Genomic DNA, 16,452 nt, shown 5'->3' on the forward strand with positions numbered 1-16,452 from the left:
TATATGTAACCTCTCCTGATTTAGGCACAGGCTCCCAGCTCTGCAGGGTAAAAACGTTGTTTCCTCTACTCTTTAAACGGGGCGATCCATGTGTAATTTCGGTATCTATAAAACTTCCTTCTAGGTGATCTCAAATGTTGGCATGTATGTTAGATTATTCAGAACCGCTTATACAAACTACACATATAAGACGAGCCTCTGACACAGCCTTTTTAAAATACATTTTTATAAAAACTTCAACCGAGGATGTGCAGTCGAAACCAAATCCGAGTCAATAATGGATTCTCGCTGGCGTTTGGGGAGCCAGGCTGTCTCATCACTTTTTTTCCCCCCAAAACAAAAAAAAAAAGACAAGTTCCCTCTCTTTCATTGCCCCAAATCGGTTTGAGAACATGAAACACTGCAGACATCACTATCAAAGGAGGATGCTGAATTAGCTATTCCGATGTTTGTATTTTCCAACAGGATTAACAATAAATCCCACGAAATCAAGGCATAAAATACATCGATGTTTAAAAAAACAGAAAACATTTAAAGTTGATACATTTTCAGACCCAGCCAGTAGATAGCAGAATAATACACAGCATGGGGATCCAGAAGAAATTAAAACAGCTAAATATATGTTACAAATTTTACAGTGTACACACCTGAGCCGAGCATAATCAGTGGGTAAATTTTATATACATTTATACAGTTAGCATAGGTGCTGGAGGAAGTACAAGTTCTTATCGGATCCTATGCATACAGATTAGGGGAAAACGGATTATCCTGTGGAAAGGCGAGGGATAGGTAAACAGTGGAAAACGCATTGCATCTAGAATTCCATAAAGTAAAAGTTATTAAACATTTACAGAATAGAGTTGTGAACCGGAATGTTCAGGTATTAGCAATAAATCATCTTAAACGGAATGTATACAAACATATGTGTATAGTCAAAACGTAAAAGTAATTGCGCATTGTCCAATGTACAGTGATGTACTGCAGACTAACCAGTGGCATAACGAAACTGGAGGGGGCTCCCATGCAAGGAACATGGAGGCTCCCCCCCTTCGGACTCATTCAGGCCAGGAGCAGGTCGTCCCCCTTCTCCCAGCACCGCGAGAGCTGCGGGGGCCTTTGTTACGCCACTGAGAAAAACATTTGCTGAGCTGATCGTTGGTTGCTGAAGAAGCTCATTAGAAGCATCTGGGAAAAGGTTATCCTCACGCATCTGCAGAGAACATTTGATACAAATAGTTCCTACTTGCTAGATCCAGACGGTGCAACAGTAATCCTGAACCCGGTACCCAGAAATGGGCGACAACAGAAATTTGGATGGTTTGCCTTTGGCTTGCCGCTGAGTATGGCTGCAGGCCTTCCTCTTTTACTTGAAGTCTCCACGGAATCCGAATCTACTGCAATTCTAAGTCTGCTTAGAAGCTAGCTAGCATTTATAGCTGACGAATGGTCTTGCTGCAAGTACTGGTAGTCACAGCAGGGGTGACTGGAGAGTCCAGTGGCCAGCTCAAACACTGTCTCACCTGACCCACTCTATTCAATTCTCAGGCAGCACCAGGACCCACTCCCACCCATCTCAAAGTTGTAGCCTTTCTCCCGTAGGTTCTATACTTGATGGCATGGTGCAATGGACTCCCGGGAATGCCGCCATATCAATTAGGTCGTCAATAATATCGTCGAGATTCAGTGTGGTCTCACTGCCCAAGGAAAGAAGAAAAGACGTCTGTGTCAATTAAGCATTTGTATAATGGAGAATATTGAATAAATTAGTATCTAAATGTTATTTTAAAAAATGCCTTCATTTAAGTAAATGTACAAAGCAATGTTTTAAACCACAACATTTGAAGATTCAGATGACACAGGAGCACTAGAACCTGAGCCCGGTACCCGTAAACAGTGTGGCGAACCATGACATATAGAGACAGGCAAACAGTGGGGCATCCATTCTGTAGATGCCCTGGGCAGCCCATGGTACCTGGCTCAATCTTTACCTTTCTCTGTTGCATTTAGTGAGAATGGCACACTGACCGAAGTTGGGTTTTTTCAGGTGTAAGAGGCAAGAGGGCATTCAGAGTCAGGTCTAAATCACAGGCAGCTGCAGATCTTTACCTTTAATGTGATTCCGAAATGAGAGGTTGTGCACAGCTATGAATGAGAATGCCAAACAATCAAATACTTTTAACTGTATTTTGTTGAGCTGGAGGGATGCAGTGGAGGCCTGGATTTTTACCACGGAATAATTCGGCAGTGGGAATACCTCATTTGTGGTATTTTAAGCTGGATGGTGCATCAGAAGCCAGTAGTTTTTCCGTTTCAGAAGTAAAAATCTAAAGGTTCAGCTGTATTACGTGGTGGTATATGATATATGGATTACTGACTACTAGTGGGAAGGGTAATAATGCTTATTATTGTGTGGGTCCAGACTGGCAAATTATTTAGAGATAAACTTACAATATATTGAGAACTATCACACTCTTGTTTCCTATGGATACTACTGGAGACAGACTATGTGGCGTCTGGGAGGATAAAGAAGATATCCATTGACATCATCCTTTCAGATGTTAACATCTGCCAAGCATGTGACTTGAAATATGTAGGCTTGACAGTCAGGCAATAGTATTGCTACGGATGATGTAACTCATGTGAATCCGCTTAAAAGGGTCATCGTCCTTCTTGTCACTGTCCTTCATTCCGACGTATGCCAAACCTTCGGAGGGATACAACTACATTCTTCCCATAACAGCTGTATTCTTCTCTGGTTTGCCTCACCTACTCAGGCACCTACATTCTCACACACCCACAATACCTAGAACCACTCAAAGCCATTTCCACAAATTTCTCCATTTCTTCCTTGTCAGAGCCTCCATCCTTGGGACAAAGGGATGGAAGGAAAGTGTCTAGGAACAGAATATGCAGTGTAGTTGGCGCTACTGGTAAGCAATCTATGCATTCATCATTCATATTCGTTGATCACATTATTTTCACGTGAGCATATACCAAACCATTCTTAACATAGACTGTGTCATTAGAGAACAGACCAACTAGAGTAACATCATCAGCGATTTATATGAAGACACAAATATTGTCTTTGAAGGAGACAGAGCGCAGCACTGATCTCTGTGCTGGAACAGCTGCTGCATCCTCAAGCTCCAGGCTGTAACCAGTCACAGTTCTAAATGGAGAAGCCCACATAGCCATTGTAAAAGCCCTATAAATGTTTATCCCCTGCCAGGGCTAAAAATGGCTGCCACTGCTGGGGCTAAAAGTCTCTGCACCACTGGAGTCATCTTGCCTTCAGTTTAGCAATATCATTTAATAATCAGGCTCAATACACCCATTGAGGGTTGGACTGACTGTGTTTAACCTTTCCTGTTAGGGCAAAAACTCACAAATTTCAAAACTCCATCATCTGAGTCATGTACGCAAAAACAGATTAACACTCATCCAAGACCCTTCAAAGCTGAGAATCACAGTTCTTTGTAAAATCCTAAAACTACTTTGTAATCAAGGTGAAAAGTTGAAAGGTCTTTCAGACTCATAACATGTGAACAGATAACAATGCTGTACCAATACTGTACCTGGGATTGCCGTTACTAGTCGGTTACTACCACACCATTATTAGGTCATTCTCTATTTCGTGCCGGAAAGGGGAATAACATGCAGGATGCGGATCAGTTTTCAAATTTTTTCCTGAATCCTATTGGCTTTTTATGCGCATATATTCCACCTGCTCTTAGCAGGGAGATGGGTGTGAGAAATACTTGGCCACTTGTAATCCAGTTTTAGGTGAGTGCAGGAGTATGTGGGTGAAACAGGATTACCGGTGCCCTGGCAATGGGTTGCACAGTGGCCAAGGTTCCCAAGTGAGGGCATCATTCTACACCCTGAGACAAGGCTTCAAGCATACCAAGGGTCCCAGATCCCCTAAATGTCTCACAGACTGAACTGTCACTAAATAAACATTATATATATGTATATATCGCTAGCTCCAACGGGATCTCTTCATTAAGTTCAAAGTGAGTAAAACGTTGAACGAACAGAAGATCCCACAAGTATAGCACTTTCTCCTACAGGGCATTTTGTTTGATAATCACAAGTACTGCATAGTCCGACCCATTTGCAGGATCCTGGAGCACTTTACAAATCAAAATATATACTTTTCTCCGAAAAATACATTTCTCTTCTTGAAATTCCAACAAATTTGACAGCACATCAAAGGCTAAATTACTCAATTTCTTTTAAAGAACAGCCAATTTTAATTTTAAAAAACCAAGAAACTTCTTCATAAACATTTTTGAAATAAAAGTGAGAGAAAACGAGGGCAATAGAGCATAAAGAAGCATGAACATTGGCACTACTTTTTCAAGGAGGCACACTTTACCAGCATCCCATCATGGCCTGTCAGTGATAGTTGCTCCCATTCTTTTTTCCATCTCCTAGCAACAAGATCCTGGAGTGCTGAGCACTGTTTATATATTTTTTGTGTGTGAAAAAAATTCTACAAACGATCACTGAGCTCTTCATTCAACGTGTTTTAGTAATTGTATTTATTTTCTGTTTCTTGACAGAAAATATTTTTCTATCCACAGAGAAATGCCGTCTTTCTTCATGAAATGCATTGCTGTAGCAGGAAGGTTACACATTCTATTCCATGTAACCTCTGTAAACTCTGTCTACAAGATTTCAATAATTCGGACAAGTGTTCACCTGTCAGAAGATGTCAATAAGGACCTTCAAAGACAGGGATAAGCTTCATCTCAATGGACTTCAAGAATACTGGTGTAGGTGACAACGGTTAGTATTTGGGAGGCCTGAGAAGAATGGTAAAGGGAGCCCCTCAACCATAGTTTGCTCCTTCTCTATGGACTCCTCCATAGAGAGATTCAGAAAGGTCTTGGCAAGGAAACATCATCACTTCCAAGCACGTTTTAGGACTGTGATAGTTGCCACATGTTCACCGACAAAAGCAACATCGGCATGAAGTCCCTCAAGGCATTCGAAGTCCAAGTCTATTAAAGCTGAAAGAGTTCTGTAAGTTGCAACACTGCATAACACCTAGGCTGCTTAATTGATTGAGCTTGTCTGCGAAGTGGGTCAGGAATCTTAAAAGGCCGTGGATCCTGATACTTCATGTTCGTAGAATTTCTGTGCATACTCCTTCTCATGAAGTATCACCACTTCTCCATCATCCCTATTTCCTCTCCCAGATACAAGTCATTTGAGCTTCAAGAACGACCTCCAGCACATTCTTCTCAAGCTATATTATTAAGTGTTACAGTGCCTGCAAGACAGTCACGCACTCTATTCCAGTGTCACCAACATATTTTCAGGTACTCAAGGCATTTCAGACAAAGGTTATGCTCCTGTGACTGACATCTTTTTTAGATATTCTGTTTCTTCTTCGTTCCACAATATTTTTTTCCAACTTAAACTGATTTGTCACAATCTTGGGTATCGCCTGTTAACAACATGAATACATTTCATGAAGGTTTGATGAGAGGGACAGCAAAACTCAAATGTATACAAGTGCCTACATATACAATATTGATTCCCACCCCCTTCATAAGAGACACAAAAGATGTACTTTATAAACTCAAAGACATTTAATGGCAACATGACTTCCTGATTGCTATGGAAGTCAAAAGTTTGAACCACTCTCAAACATGAGGTTAGCCTCAGGGCAACCAGAAAGGCTCTTGCTACCAGATCTTCCCATTACTATACCATGAATAAAATTATACTTGAAATGTTGAGATTCTGCCTCCACGATGGATCTTTAGTTTTAAATTGAAATGTGGAAATTCTCGTTCCTCAACAGATCAATAATTTTAACAAAGAACATTTCCTTCAGATAAGAGGGAATGTGAAGAGCTCACCCGCCCCTCTGTATGCTTATATTGTTGTGGGTAAGGCAGAGATAACTGCTGTGATATGATGACTTTTCCAAATATAAGCCTCATGTAATATATTGGGACCAATATGTTGACAAACTCCTACTGATATGGCAAAGACAACGACCCTCCACTCAAGATACATTGCCCAGATGCATCAAACTGACATGAGCATTAAACTCACATCAAACATATAGGACCCAGACTGACTTACTACACCTCACAAAATATGAGCACAAAAGCAAAATATAAACAAAATTCCACCAACAAATTCACTGCAACCAACTCTACTCTTGTTGCCAGCAGCTGTCATTCTCCAGCCACAAATAAAATATCCCCAAAGGAAAGTTTCTCTGAGCCTGGCAAAATTGAGAGGAAGACGAAACCTATGCTGTCAAACACAAGAAATAATACAGAGGCTTTCTGCAAGAGGATACGATAAAGAAACTTTAAAAATATACTGCCAATGAAATAAACATACTCCCCTTTCTAACCACGGCCAAGAAACGAAAACTGGATAATGAATCAATCAGATGCATAAACAAATTCCACAGGGACACCATCATATTCGCAAAGTACCCAAAAAGCTGTGGCATCTCCTACACAGTAATCCACTAATTAGTGATGTCAACCCACCCATGCCCCAACTTGGATTCCGATGAGGCTGAAACTTGTTGATGGGCTTTTTTTTAATCTGTCTCCAAACTTTCCCTTGAGCGTTTATGTACACAATCTCCTTTTTATGTATATACCTATATTATACTGTTAGCATACTAAGTAAATCTTACAATTGACATCCTTACCAGGGACATCTTATGAATTTTTGGTGCCCTGGGCAAAATGTATTTGGGGGGCCCCCGTTAGGAACAGGCTTGAATTTATGATCCAATTTCAGCTCTTTCATGCCCTCTTTGGCTTGGTTACTCAAAGTGCCCAGGCACACTGGATAAAATTCTAAATGTGTTTACGTCTAATTTTCAGGGACAGCGTATTTTCAATATTTATCACAGCAGCAGCTCACTAATATTACTACAGAAAATCTCTGTGACACCCTTCTCATATGCGAGGCCCTCGTTTGATCTAAAAGAAACTTTTTGTATAGAATTTGCATGAAACAAACCCAACACTTCTCTGCAAAATGTCTGTAATAGACTCCCACACATCACCCACATTAAAAACAAATTAAAAGAAAACGGTATTTAAAACAATCTGTCAAACTGGGTGCCTGGGCCAGAGCCCACTTTGCCCATGCCTTAAAAAGTCTCTGATCCGTACACTTAAAATGGTCAATTCTCCTATAGCCTCCTGCTCTTCTCAAACAGTACTCACTCTGAAATAAGCGATACACTTTAAACCTTTAAATGTATCATACTGCCATTTAGAATTACTCAATTGTTACTTCATAGCCATTTGTAAGTACCTTATTATATAGGATCAGCCTTCATCACACTATACCTAGCCCCCCCTCTCTCTACTGCTCTCCTTCACATTCACTACCTATTTAATAATTGACATATCTGCTCCGTGCTGAATATACTTCTCTTTGTACTGCTCTCTCTCCACACTGTACAACTACATCCTCCTAACACTGATAACCTCTCCTTTTCATTACTCCCCCCTGACTACTGTAGACTGCCAATATCCAGCATTTCGTTCACATTCTATCAAGATGGCCCTACTCATTGCATCTAATGTCAGCACAAAGACCCTGGCACATAACCATCATACAAACACTATAAATATCACACCGCTATGGACCAGTGATCTGACTAGACTGCATACGGATGACTAGAACCCAGACCATGATTACTTGACCCTTTCACAATCTCACAAGATGGCCCTGCAAGACTTCCCTAGACCAGGATCCTCTGTTCTTAAGGGCTGAACTACCACCAGATTCCATCATAGTTTCTGCACCAAGGATGATAGGCATGAGGAGGGGTGACGTTATTCGTATGCTACATTCTGATGGCTGTAGATTTTCTAGAATAAGTGTCCAGCATTATCTGCTGTGCCATTCTGGTTCGTTTCCACTGCGAGCTGGGTGAAGCGCCTGAAAGTCACGTAAGGAAATAACAATCTCTTAAAAGTGTTAGACTGGATCCAGAAACTAAAAAGCAGTACTGATGTGTGCTGGTTCATGGTGTTGTGCAGCTTCCCACCAATATAATTCTTCCCTGGGAAGTGACTAACGAGGCTGCATATAAGCATCACTTAGCATCCTTATTCCTGGAGTGTTTTTCCTCTTACTCTTCTTACATTGCCTCTTTGAAGAACAGAAGACTTGCAGAATTCAGGGGAATTTAGGTTTAGTTGTGCTAAAGCAGCAAGCATTCAATCAAGAGAGACGCCAGAAGTGGTGAGCAGAGGCAGTGCGCGGTGGTGCTGGAAGTTCGTCAAGACGAGTGGTGATGAGATGTGACGTGAGGAGGCGGAGCTTTGCGGTGCAGCCGAGCGCTACACAGCCATGTATTGTGTTTCTCTTCCCCCGGACCACTCGGATTGGACCCGGACACAGCCCTAGCCCCGGCCCTGACTGCCACCCTTTCTTTTTAAGTTTACCTAGCAGTCTGAGGGAGGAGGCAGGGGGCAAAGGCCTAAAGAGGCAAGCCGTGACAGCAGCAGTGGTTCCCTGGCCGGGGAAGGAGCCATGCCATGCGTAGGATAGCAGGGCTCACGGTGAGAGAAGACTCACAAGCGGCAGGATGCTTGAAGGTGTGCCTGCTCGTGGGTCATTGACCAGGACTTGGGGTAAGCACAGAAGAAGGTGTGGAGACTCTTAAGGGGTTCTGGTTCTTTGGGCCCCCCACTTTCCTTGTTGTATCTCACTGGATAGAAGGGGCCCCTCAAGACCCCCAATGGTAGCTTTTTTGGTTACGGGGGTGGGGGGGGCAATTGTTTAATTCTAGAGCCACTTTGTCACTCCCCATCTGGATATTCCATGTTTCTTTTTCCCGGTAGGGCACTGGATGTGCCTCTTATGAGTCACTCTGCTCGAATTTGAACCAGTTGTAAGAGATCGTGGGACCGACCTGAGTGCCCCCCAGAGTTCAGTGACATTATAGTGCCTAGAAGTGTGAAAAAAGAGGGTGAAGAGACCAAAGGGGACTAAAAGGGGGAAAAAAGGGGAAAAGGATGACTGCTAAACACCTGCGAAGGAATAGGTCCTTTCTTAGTCGGGCCTGTAAAAAAACTAAATCCAATCCCCTAAGAAATAAGGGAATCACTCATTTGAATATAAAAAGTTTAAATTCCATTCTCTCATTTGTTCAAAAGGATCCTCCGGAGACACTAGACGGGAAGGTAATAAATTGTCCTGCTTCTACTAACATGGATTCCCTAAGAAAGAACATGGAGGGAGCTTTAAGTCCAACAAGTGACTTGCCCATGCCCACCAGTGGGAGGGAGGGGTCTGGAAACTACCCCCCCTCCCTTGAGATCGGGGGTGGCCATGCTGTAGACATCCTGGCTGAAATACGGGATTTCACTCTTCCTGATATAGATCTGAATGTGGCTAACCGGGTAAGGATCCTTCCACCAACGGGTCCATCAATGCCCATGGCTCCCCAGTCCTAAGACTATTCAGCAGTACTCCGTCTGACCATTTCCTTTCTTCTCTAAGAAACTCAGAAACTCCGGACCTTGCATGCTCTGAACACTTACCTAGTGGCCCCACTGATCCACACATAATTTTATCAGAGTCCTTTAAGTTTCTCGAAAGAATCCTTTTGTCGACCTTGGCCCTCCTAGAAAACTCAATAAAAAACTCAGATCCTATACAAGATATTCTGTTATCTATACTGAAAGCCCTTTCAGATAAAAAAAAACGCTAAGGTCTGCGTAGATGAAAACGCAATGAGAGTCGCAACGCGGACATATCAAAATCAGAGGATAACCTCTTATGGCTCGGATATGCAATCCTTATTTTCTGGTGCTCCAGTAACTATAAGGCTTGAGCCTTCTTATTCTGATAAAAAAAACGCAGCTGAGCAAGCCTTACGCGCTTACACAAGGTGCTATCTTATGTGATCCTGCTTCCCAAGAGAGTATGGTTTACTCCCTGGAGAACTTTTCCTCTAGCCCTTTTCCAGCTGGCAACTCTGCTCTCGAACCCCTTGCTAAGGAAAATTCTCAAAATTCTCAGGTGGCTCCCTTTCCCATTCTTTTGCTCAAAGGCCATGCCAACTCAACGCTGAGGGAGCAGAACGGGACCCCGGCTGGAAAGGCTGCCAAAAGGAAGAAAATGAGCAATAAAAAAAGGAAAAACGGGAGAAAAAGAGAAAGCGACTAATTTCTAAAAAGAACCTAAGAAAGGTTACGTTTGAGGACTTGGAGTCCGGGGAAAGCCCGGAAGATCCTGATCTGATCCAGACAAAGGTGAAGTTGAAACACACTGGAAAGGATGGTTCTTCTTCTAGTCTACGATTACCTGACAAGGCCCAATTACGAGGAGGGCTCCAGAACTATCCTCCTGTAGCAACAAGCGACGTGTCTGACCTAAACCCATCTGCCATTCCATTCCATAATACGAATCTAAATGCATAATTTCGGAATCCTCCAGTCGAGTTACATAAAGGTGGAGAAGTAATAAGAAGGAAGAATGTCTCTCACAGACATAATGAAACTCCTGAATGCCTTGAGTTCTGGGCTCTATTTGATTCAAACTTAAGTTTAAATCGTTCTTTATTACTCTCATGATAGAGGAGCGACAAATTACTTGAGAGTAGTGATATTAGGTGGGTTTATCCTGACCAGAGTATGGGAGGGACTAAGGCAAAAGTTTGGTTCTGTTCTAAAACTGTTGCAAACCTGATCTTGGCTAATAGCACGCAGCTACAGTGTAAACACATTGATGTGATCCCAGTTTGGGGCATAGTAAGTCCACTTAGATGGCATCAGCCAAACTGCGCCTTGTGCCCCCCTGATAGTACCTTCCCCCAATTGGGCAACTGTTAACTATCTTCTTGTGAAAATGTGCAGGTTTCCTTCTTACATGGGGTAAGGGCGGTGAAACTCATGGAATGTGATTCTTTGCATTTTCTAGGGCCCAAACAGGAAAACTTGAGTTTGTTAGCAGAGGCCTTAAATAGTACCCAGGCGAAGGGAAAGCTTGTACTTCCCAATCACTAACCTTAATATCTCTATGCTCTCTTGGAATGCAGCAGGAATAGGGAATTATCCAGAAAAACTAAACTTGATATGCTCTTTGAAAGCAGATTTAATCTACATTCAAGAGACCTGGAGTTTATCTAACTTTGTTTGTCCTGGCTATTTGGTCCTTTGTTCGCGGGCCCAGAATCACCAGCCCCTCCCCTAAAAAACAAAGGGCATGCAAAAGGGGGTATCACCATGTTGTTAAGCGACAACCACAAATGGGAATATGTTTGCCATTCCGCTTCTACAAATTTCTATCAGACAGTGAGAATATACCCAATAGTGGAGAATGGTAGGAAAACTCCCCTAATAGTAAATGTCTATATACCCCCTGAAAGAGAGTAGGATATAATTCTGCAACAGATGTTTAATCAAATCTCCGCTATAAACTCAGACCTGCAATTAAATGCCCTGGAGGTATTGATAATGGGGGACTTAAACTGTAAAATCCCAAATTTAACACACTCCACCTTATGTGATTTAGAGAGGGAAATTGCATCTAATATTCCACTTATTAAATTTCCCCCTAGGACTAGAACAGATAAAAGAGGATATCTCCTTTTGAAAGGCCTAAGGAATCTTGAGTGTATTATTTTAAATGGGCGTTTCCCCTCAGACTCTCCGGCAGCTTACATTCACAAGTCTTTTCAGAATAGCTCTATCATAGACTATTATTTGGCTTCTTATACTATTGTACGATTAGTCGAGGATATGGCAATTATTGACACCACATTAAGTTATCTCAAGATCCTTAATTTAAAATTAAAAATTCAGTTGCCCAAGAAAAAGTCCTGGAACCTAAAGGCTGAAAATCTTAGTATTAATGGAAAAACTAGGAGATTGTACTGGACACCTGCTAAAATATTAATTACGCAAGAATTGCTTGAAAAAACGGTGAGACACATTGATGCATGGAGGGGAGATCCTTTAAACCATTTCTCGAAACTCATCGGATTCATTACTGTTAGTAGTCAGTTTGAGCGTACTAAGCCCAACCATAAGAAAGTTCAGTTCTCCATCTTAAAGCTAAACAGCTAAATTAATAATTTGGTAAAACAGCAGCACGTGTGGCAGTCTAAGGATAGTGGTAGGAAAATAACCCTCCTAAAAAGAAGAGCTCGGAGGAAGGTGGTTCTCTGGCAGAAGATGGCCGACCAGAAATGGGTCGCTTTGAGGGAAGCTGCTGTGTCTATAAATTCTAGAACATTTTGGGCTATTATCTCCGATGGCTGCAGAAATCGTAAATCCCTTTTGGCTCCCCCAATAGCAGAGGAAGATTGGAGAGAGTACCTTCTCGCCCTCGATGCAGAAAATGGGGAAATGAAGATAGGGGAAGTGGACTCCTCTCTAAGTAAGGATATAGATCTCGCCAACTGCGGCTCACCCTCTGTGCAAGAGATCGAGGGACTCAGAGTGCATGCGGGCATCTGAATCCATGGGCCCTGTCGAGGTCCAGATGGCAGTCATTAAACGGGAACCACAACTTTGGGCAAGGATTCTATATCTGGTCTTCCATGCTTGATATCTTTAAGGTAGTAGTCCGGACTCTTGGACTGGGAGTGTTATAGTCCCTATATTTAAAAAGGGATATAGATCAATACCATTATCGCCAAATTGCTTTGTTAGATGCAGTGGGTAAGTTATTTGCGAAAAGCATACTTTTCCATCTAACAAGCTGGGTTAAGGAAAATGCAATTCTACCCGTGGAACAAGCAGGCTTTAGAAAGGCACGTAATACGCTTGATAATATCTTATTAATGCAGACAATAAATGAAAAATACGTTCAGGTTAGGGGAGGAGCAGTATTTGCAGCATTTATAGACTATTCTACAGGGATTGATAGGGTGGATAGGAAGACCCTGTGGAGGAAACTGCTCGGGTTGGGGGTTCCGCCTTGCCTTCTATGCCTAGTTATAGCTCTGCACCTATCAACCTGGTGCAAAGGCCTTTTGGGAGGAGAGCAGGGTCTGTTCTCCAAATTCATCACAAAAAATGGACTGAAGCAGGGTGGCATACTGGCACCACTGCTATTTACCCTTTACATTTACGACTTGCCTGCTGCTATTGGGAAGGCTGATGGTTATGCGCCTAGAATAGGTGGCCGCTCCTTTGCCTGCCTTTTATATGTGGATGACATAGTAGTGATGGACCTTACTCATATAGGTCTAAATCACCGTTTGGCCACCCTGAATCAATACTCTATGCAGCACTACTTGAAAATTAATACACTTAAATCTCCAGTAGTACAATTCATGGGGAAAAAAGTTGGGAAAAAAGCTTATCTATCTTAGTCCCTTGGGCAACATAAGCTATAGCAGGTAAACTCATATTGTTTTTTTAGGTAAAATTCTATCCCGCTCTCTTAGTGATCAAGATCATATCCAGGATAATATCAGCAAGTCCCTATCTCAAGCGCAAGGTTTAGTGGCTTTTTATAATGCAGTTGGCCGGCGCCACTTTCTCCATTTACTCAGAGCCTACCAAGCAAAGATTGTGGCCACCCTCTTGTATGCGATAGAATGTATCGAAATCTCAAAATGGGACTTCCTCGATAAAATAGAAGGGCGGATTTTAAGATGTTTCACCTCCTGTAATACTTTGGCCCCAGTGGCCGCTTTAAGGCTAGAGTTTGGCATTAGGAATCTCTTTGTCCAGGGCCTTGCGGCGGTGGTCCGTAGGGCCCTCTGTCTAGCACATAGTGAGGAACGAACTCTGAGAAACCTGGCTTTTATAGAAATCTTCAATAGTCTGAGAGGAAAATCCAGATTTTTTTTTAGAAATTATACTCATGCGGTTCAGCTGTTAGAGCTGGATCTGGATCTACCGCATACTACTCTTAAAAAAAAAAGCCGGAAGGTGGTGACATGGTCTAAAGGTTTTTTAATGGATCAGGAGTCTTGTCTCCTAAAGAGGAGTCTTGAGAAAGTAACAAACCGTGACCCTCAAATGTGCTCAGGCCCATCTCGTGTTGAATCTCCCACATGGAGTGAGGCACCTTTTCATCTTAATTAGATCAGGTAGAATGCCACTCAGGGAATAAATCTCCAAATGCGATGAAGCCACGAATATCTGTGACCTGTGCCAAAGGGGGGGGGGGGGGGAGGTACAGAATACAGGGAGTGCAGAATTATTAGGCAAGTTGTATTTTTGAGGATTAATTTTATTATTGAACAACAACCATGTTCTCAATGAACCCAAAAAACTCATTAATATCAAAGCTGAATATTTTTGGAAGTAGTTTTTAGTTTGTTTTTAGTTTTAGCTATGTTAGGGGGATATCTGTGTGTGCAGGTGACTATTACTTTGCATAATTATTAGGCAACTTAACAAAAAAAAATATATACCCATTTCAATTATTTATTATTACCAGTGAAACCAATATAACATCTCAACATTCACAAATATACATTTCTGACATTCAAAAACAAAACAAAAACAAATCAGTGACCAATATAGCCACCTTTCTTTGCAAGGACACTCAAAAGCCTGCCATCCATGGATTCTGTCAGTGTTTTGATCTGTTCACCATCAACATTGCGTGCAGCAGCAACCACAGCCTCCCAGACACTGTTCAGAGAGGTGTACTGTTTTTCCTCCTTGTAAATCTCACATTTGATGATGGACCACAGGTTCTCAATGGGGTTCAGATCAGGTGAACAAGGAGGCCATGTCATTAGATTTCCTTCTTTTATACCCTTTCTTGCCAGCCACGCTGTGGAGTACTTGGACGCGTGTGATGGAGCATTGTCCTGCATGAAAATCATGTTTTTCTTGAAGGATGCAGACTTCTTCCTGTACCACTGCTTGAAGAAGGTGTCTTCCAGGAACTGGCAGTAGGACTGGGAGTTGAGCTTGACTCCATCCTCAACCCGAAAAGGCCCCACAAGCTCATCTTTGATGATACCAGCCCAAACCAATACTCCACCTCCACCTTGCTGGCGTCTGAGTCGGACTGGAGCTCTCTGCCCTTTACCAATCCAGCCACGGGCCCATCCATCTGGCCCATCAAGACTCACTCTCATTTCATCAGTCCATAAAACCTTATAAAAATCAGTCTTGAGATATTTCTTGGCCCAGTCTTGATGTTTCAGCTTGTGTGTCTTGTTCAGTGGTGGTCGTCTTTCAGCCTTTCTTACCTTGGCCATGTCTCTGAGTATTGCACACCTTGTGCCTTTGGGCACTCCAGTGATGTTGCAGCTCTGAAATATGGCCAAACTGGTGGCAAGTGGCATCGTGGCAGCTGCACGCTTGACTTTTCTCAGTTCATGGGCAGTTATTTTGCGCCTTGGTTTTTCCACACGCTTCTTGCGACCCTGTTGACTATTTTGAATGAAACGCTTGATTGTTCGATGATCACGCTTCAGAAGCTTTGCAATTTTAAGAGTGCTGCATCCCTCTGCAAGATATCTCACTATTTTTGACTTTTCTGAGCCTGTCAAGTCCTTCTTTTGACCCATTTTGCCAAAGGAAAGGAAGTTACCTAATAATTATGCACACCTGATATAGGGTGTTGATGTCATTAGACCACACCCCTTCTCATTACAGAGATGCACATCACCTAATATGCTTAATTGGTAGTAGGCTTTCGAGCCTATACAGCTTGGAGTAAGACAACATGCATAAAGAGGATGATGTGGTCAAAATACTCATTTGCCTAATAATTCTGCACTCCCTGTATTAAGCACGTTTTATTTGTCTGCCCTGCTTTAACCATTCACCTGAAAAAATGGCTGAAGCGCCTCTTTTTGCGACTAAATATTCAATCAGCTGGGGAGGCCCTGTACGCTTTATATAAACCACCAAATGAAATGTTCTGTATTAGGATTTTTTATTTCTTTAAATCCTTTTTGAACCTATTTCAAATCCCTCTCAATTGGTAAGTGTGGGGGGTTTGCCAGCGCTGACTCAATACAGTAATGTTGGGTCGGTGCTGGACGACTCCCTCGACTTACCCGGGAGGAGGGATCTTATAAGTATTTGTTGATTTTAAATGCGTTTTATATAAACAAGTGATTGGTTAGAGGGTAGCATGCCTATGTTAGATCTTTGGCTTTTGGTACCAGGGACATACTGTGATTGTTCAACTCTGATTTTAATCTGGACATTCTCATAAGGTCATCGGGGAAGTCAATAAGAATGATTTCTTTTGGAGTCTGTTTTTTGAAACATAGTACTCGGGTTGCCATAAATGAGGTATATGGCAAAAAGTGGGAGGGGAGGACTTTCTTTTTATAATTTAAGAGAAAGTAACTCTAAGAACTTAATTTTATAAGGAACTGTATTTATATTATTCTATTGGTGTGTGTATGTTTTTTTAATGTGGACCTCTTTGGAGTTCTAAATCATCGAATAAATAAATTGAATTGCACCAAGGAAACACATTTTGCTTCTCCAATATCAACATTTCCTC

At 42.1% G+C, this 16,452-nt stretch overlaps 1 protein-coding gene across 5 annotated transcripts in view; it reads right to left on the bottom strand.

Annotated features, from left to right (window-relative positions):
• Positions 1 to 214: 214 nt before the first annotated feature.
• STAT6 (signal transducer and activator of transcription 6) overlaps positions 215 to 16,452 on the bottom strand; it is a 604,937-nt gene continuing 588,699 nt past the window's right edge. For 3 of the 5 annotated variants that reach the window (XM_069230781.1, XM_069230777.1, XM_069230780.1), the window contains exon 21: positions 215 to 1,694. In XM_069230781.1, the coding sequence (XP_069086882.1) occupies positions 1,574 to 1,694 (121 nt within the window). In that variant the 3' untranslated portion in view covers positions 215 to 1,573. The remainder of the gene's footprint in view (positions 1,695 to 16,452) is intronic. The other 2 variants (XM_069230778.1, XM_069230779.1) reach the window with 1 other exon arrangement.

Source organism: Pleurodeles waltl, chromosome 4_2, assembly GCF_031143425.1.
Source record: "Pleurodeles waltl isolate 20211129_DDA chromosome 4_2, aPleWal1.hap1.20221129, whole genome shotgun sequence".
NCBI classification, from domain to species: domain Eukaryota; kingdom Metazoa; phylum Chordata; class Amphibia; order Caudata; family Salamandridae; genus Pleurodeles; species Pleurodeles waltl.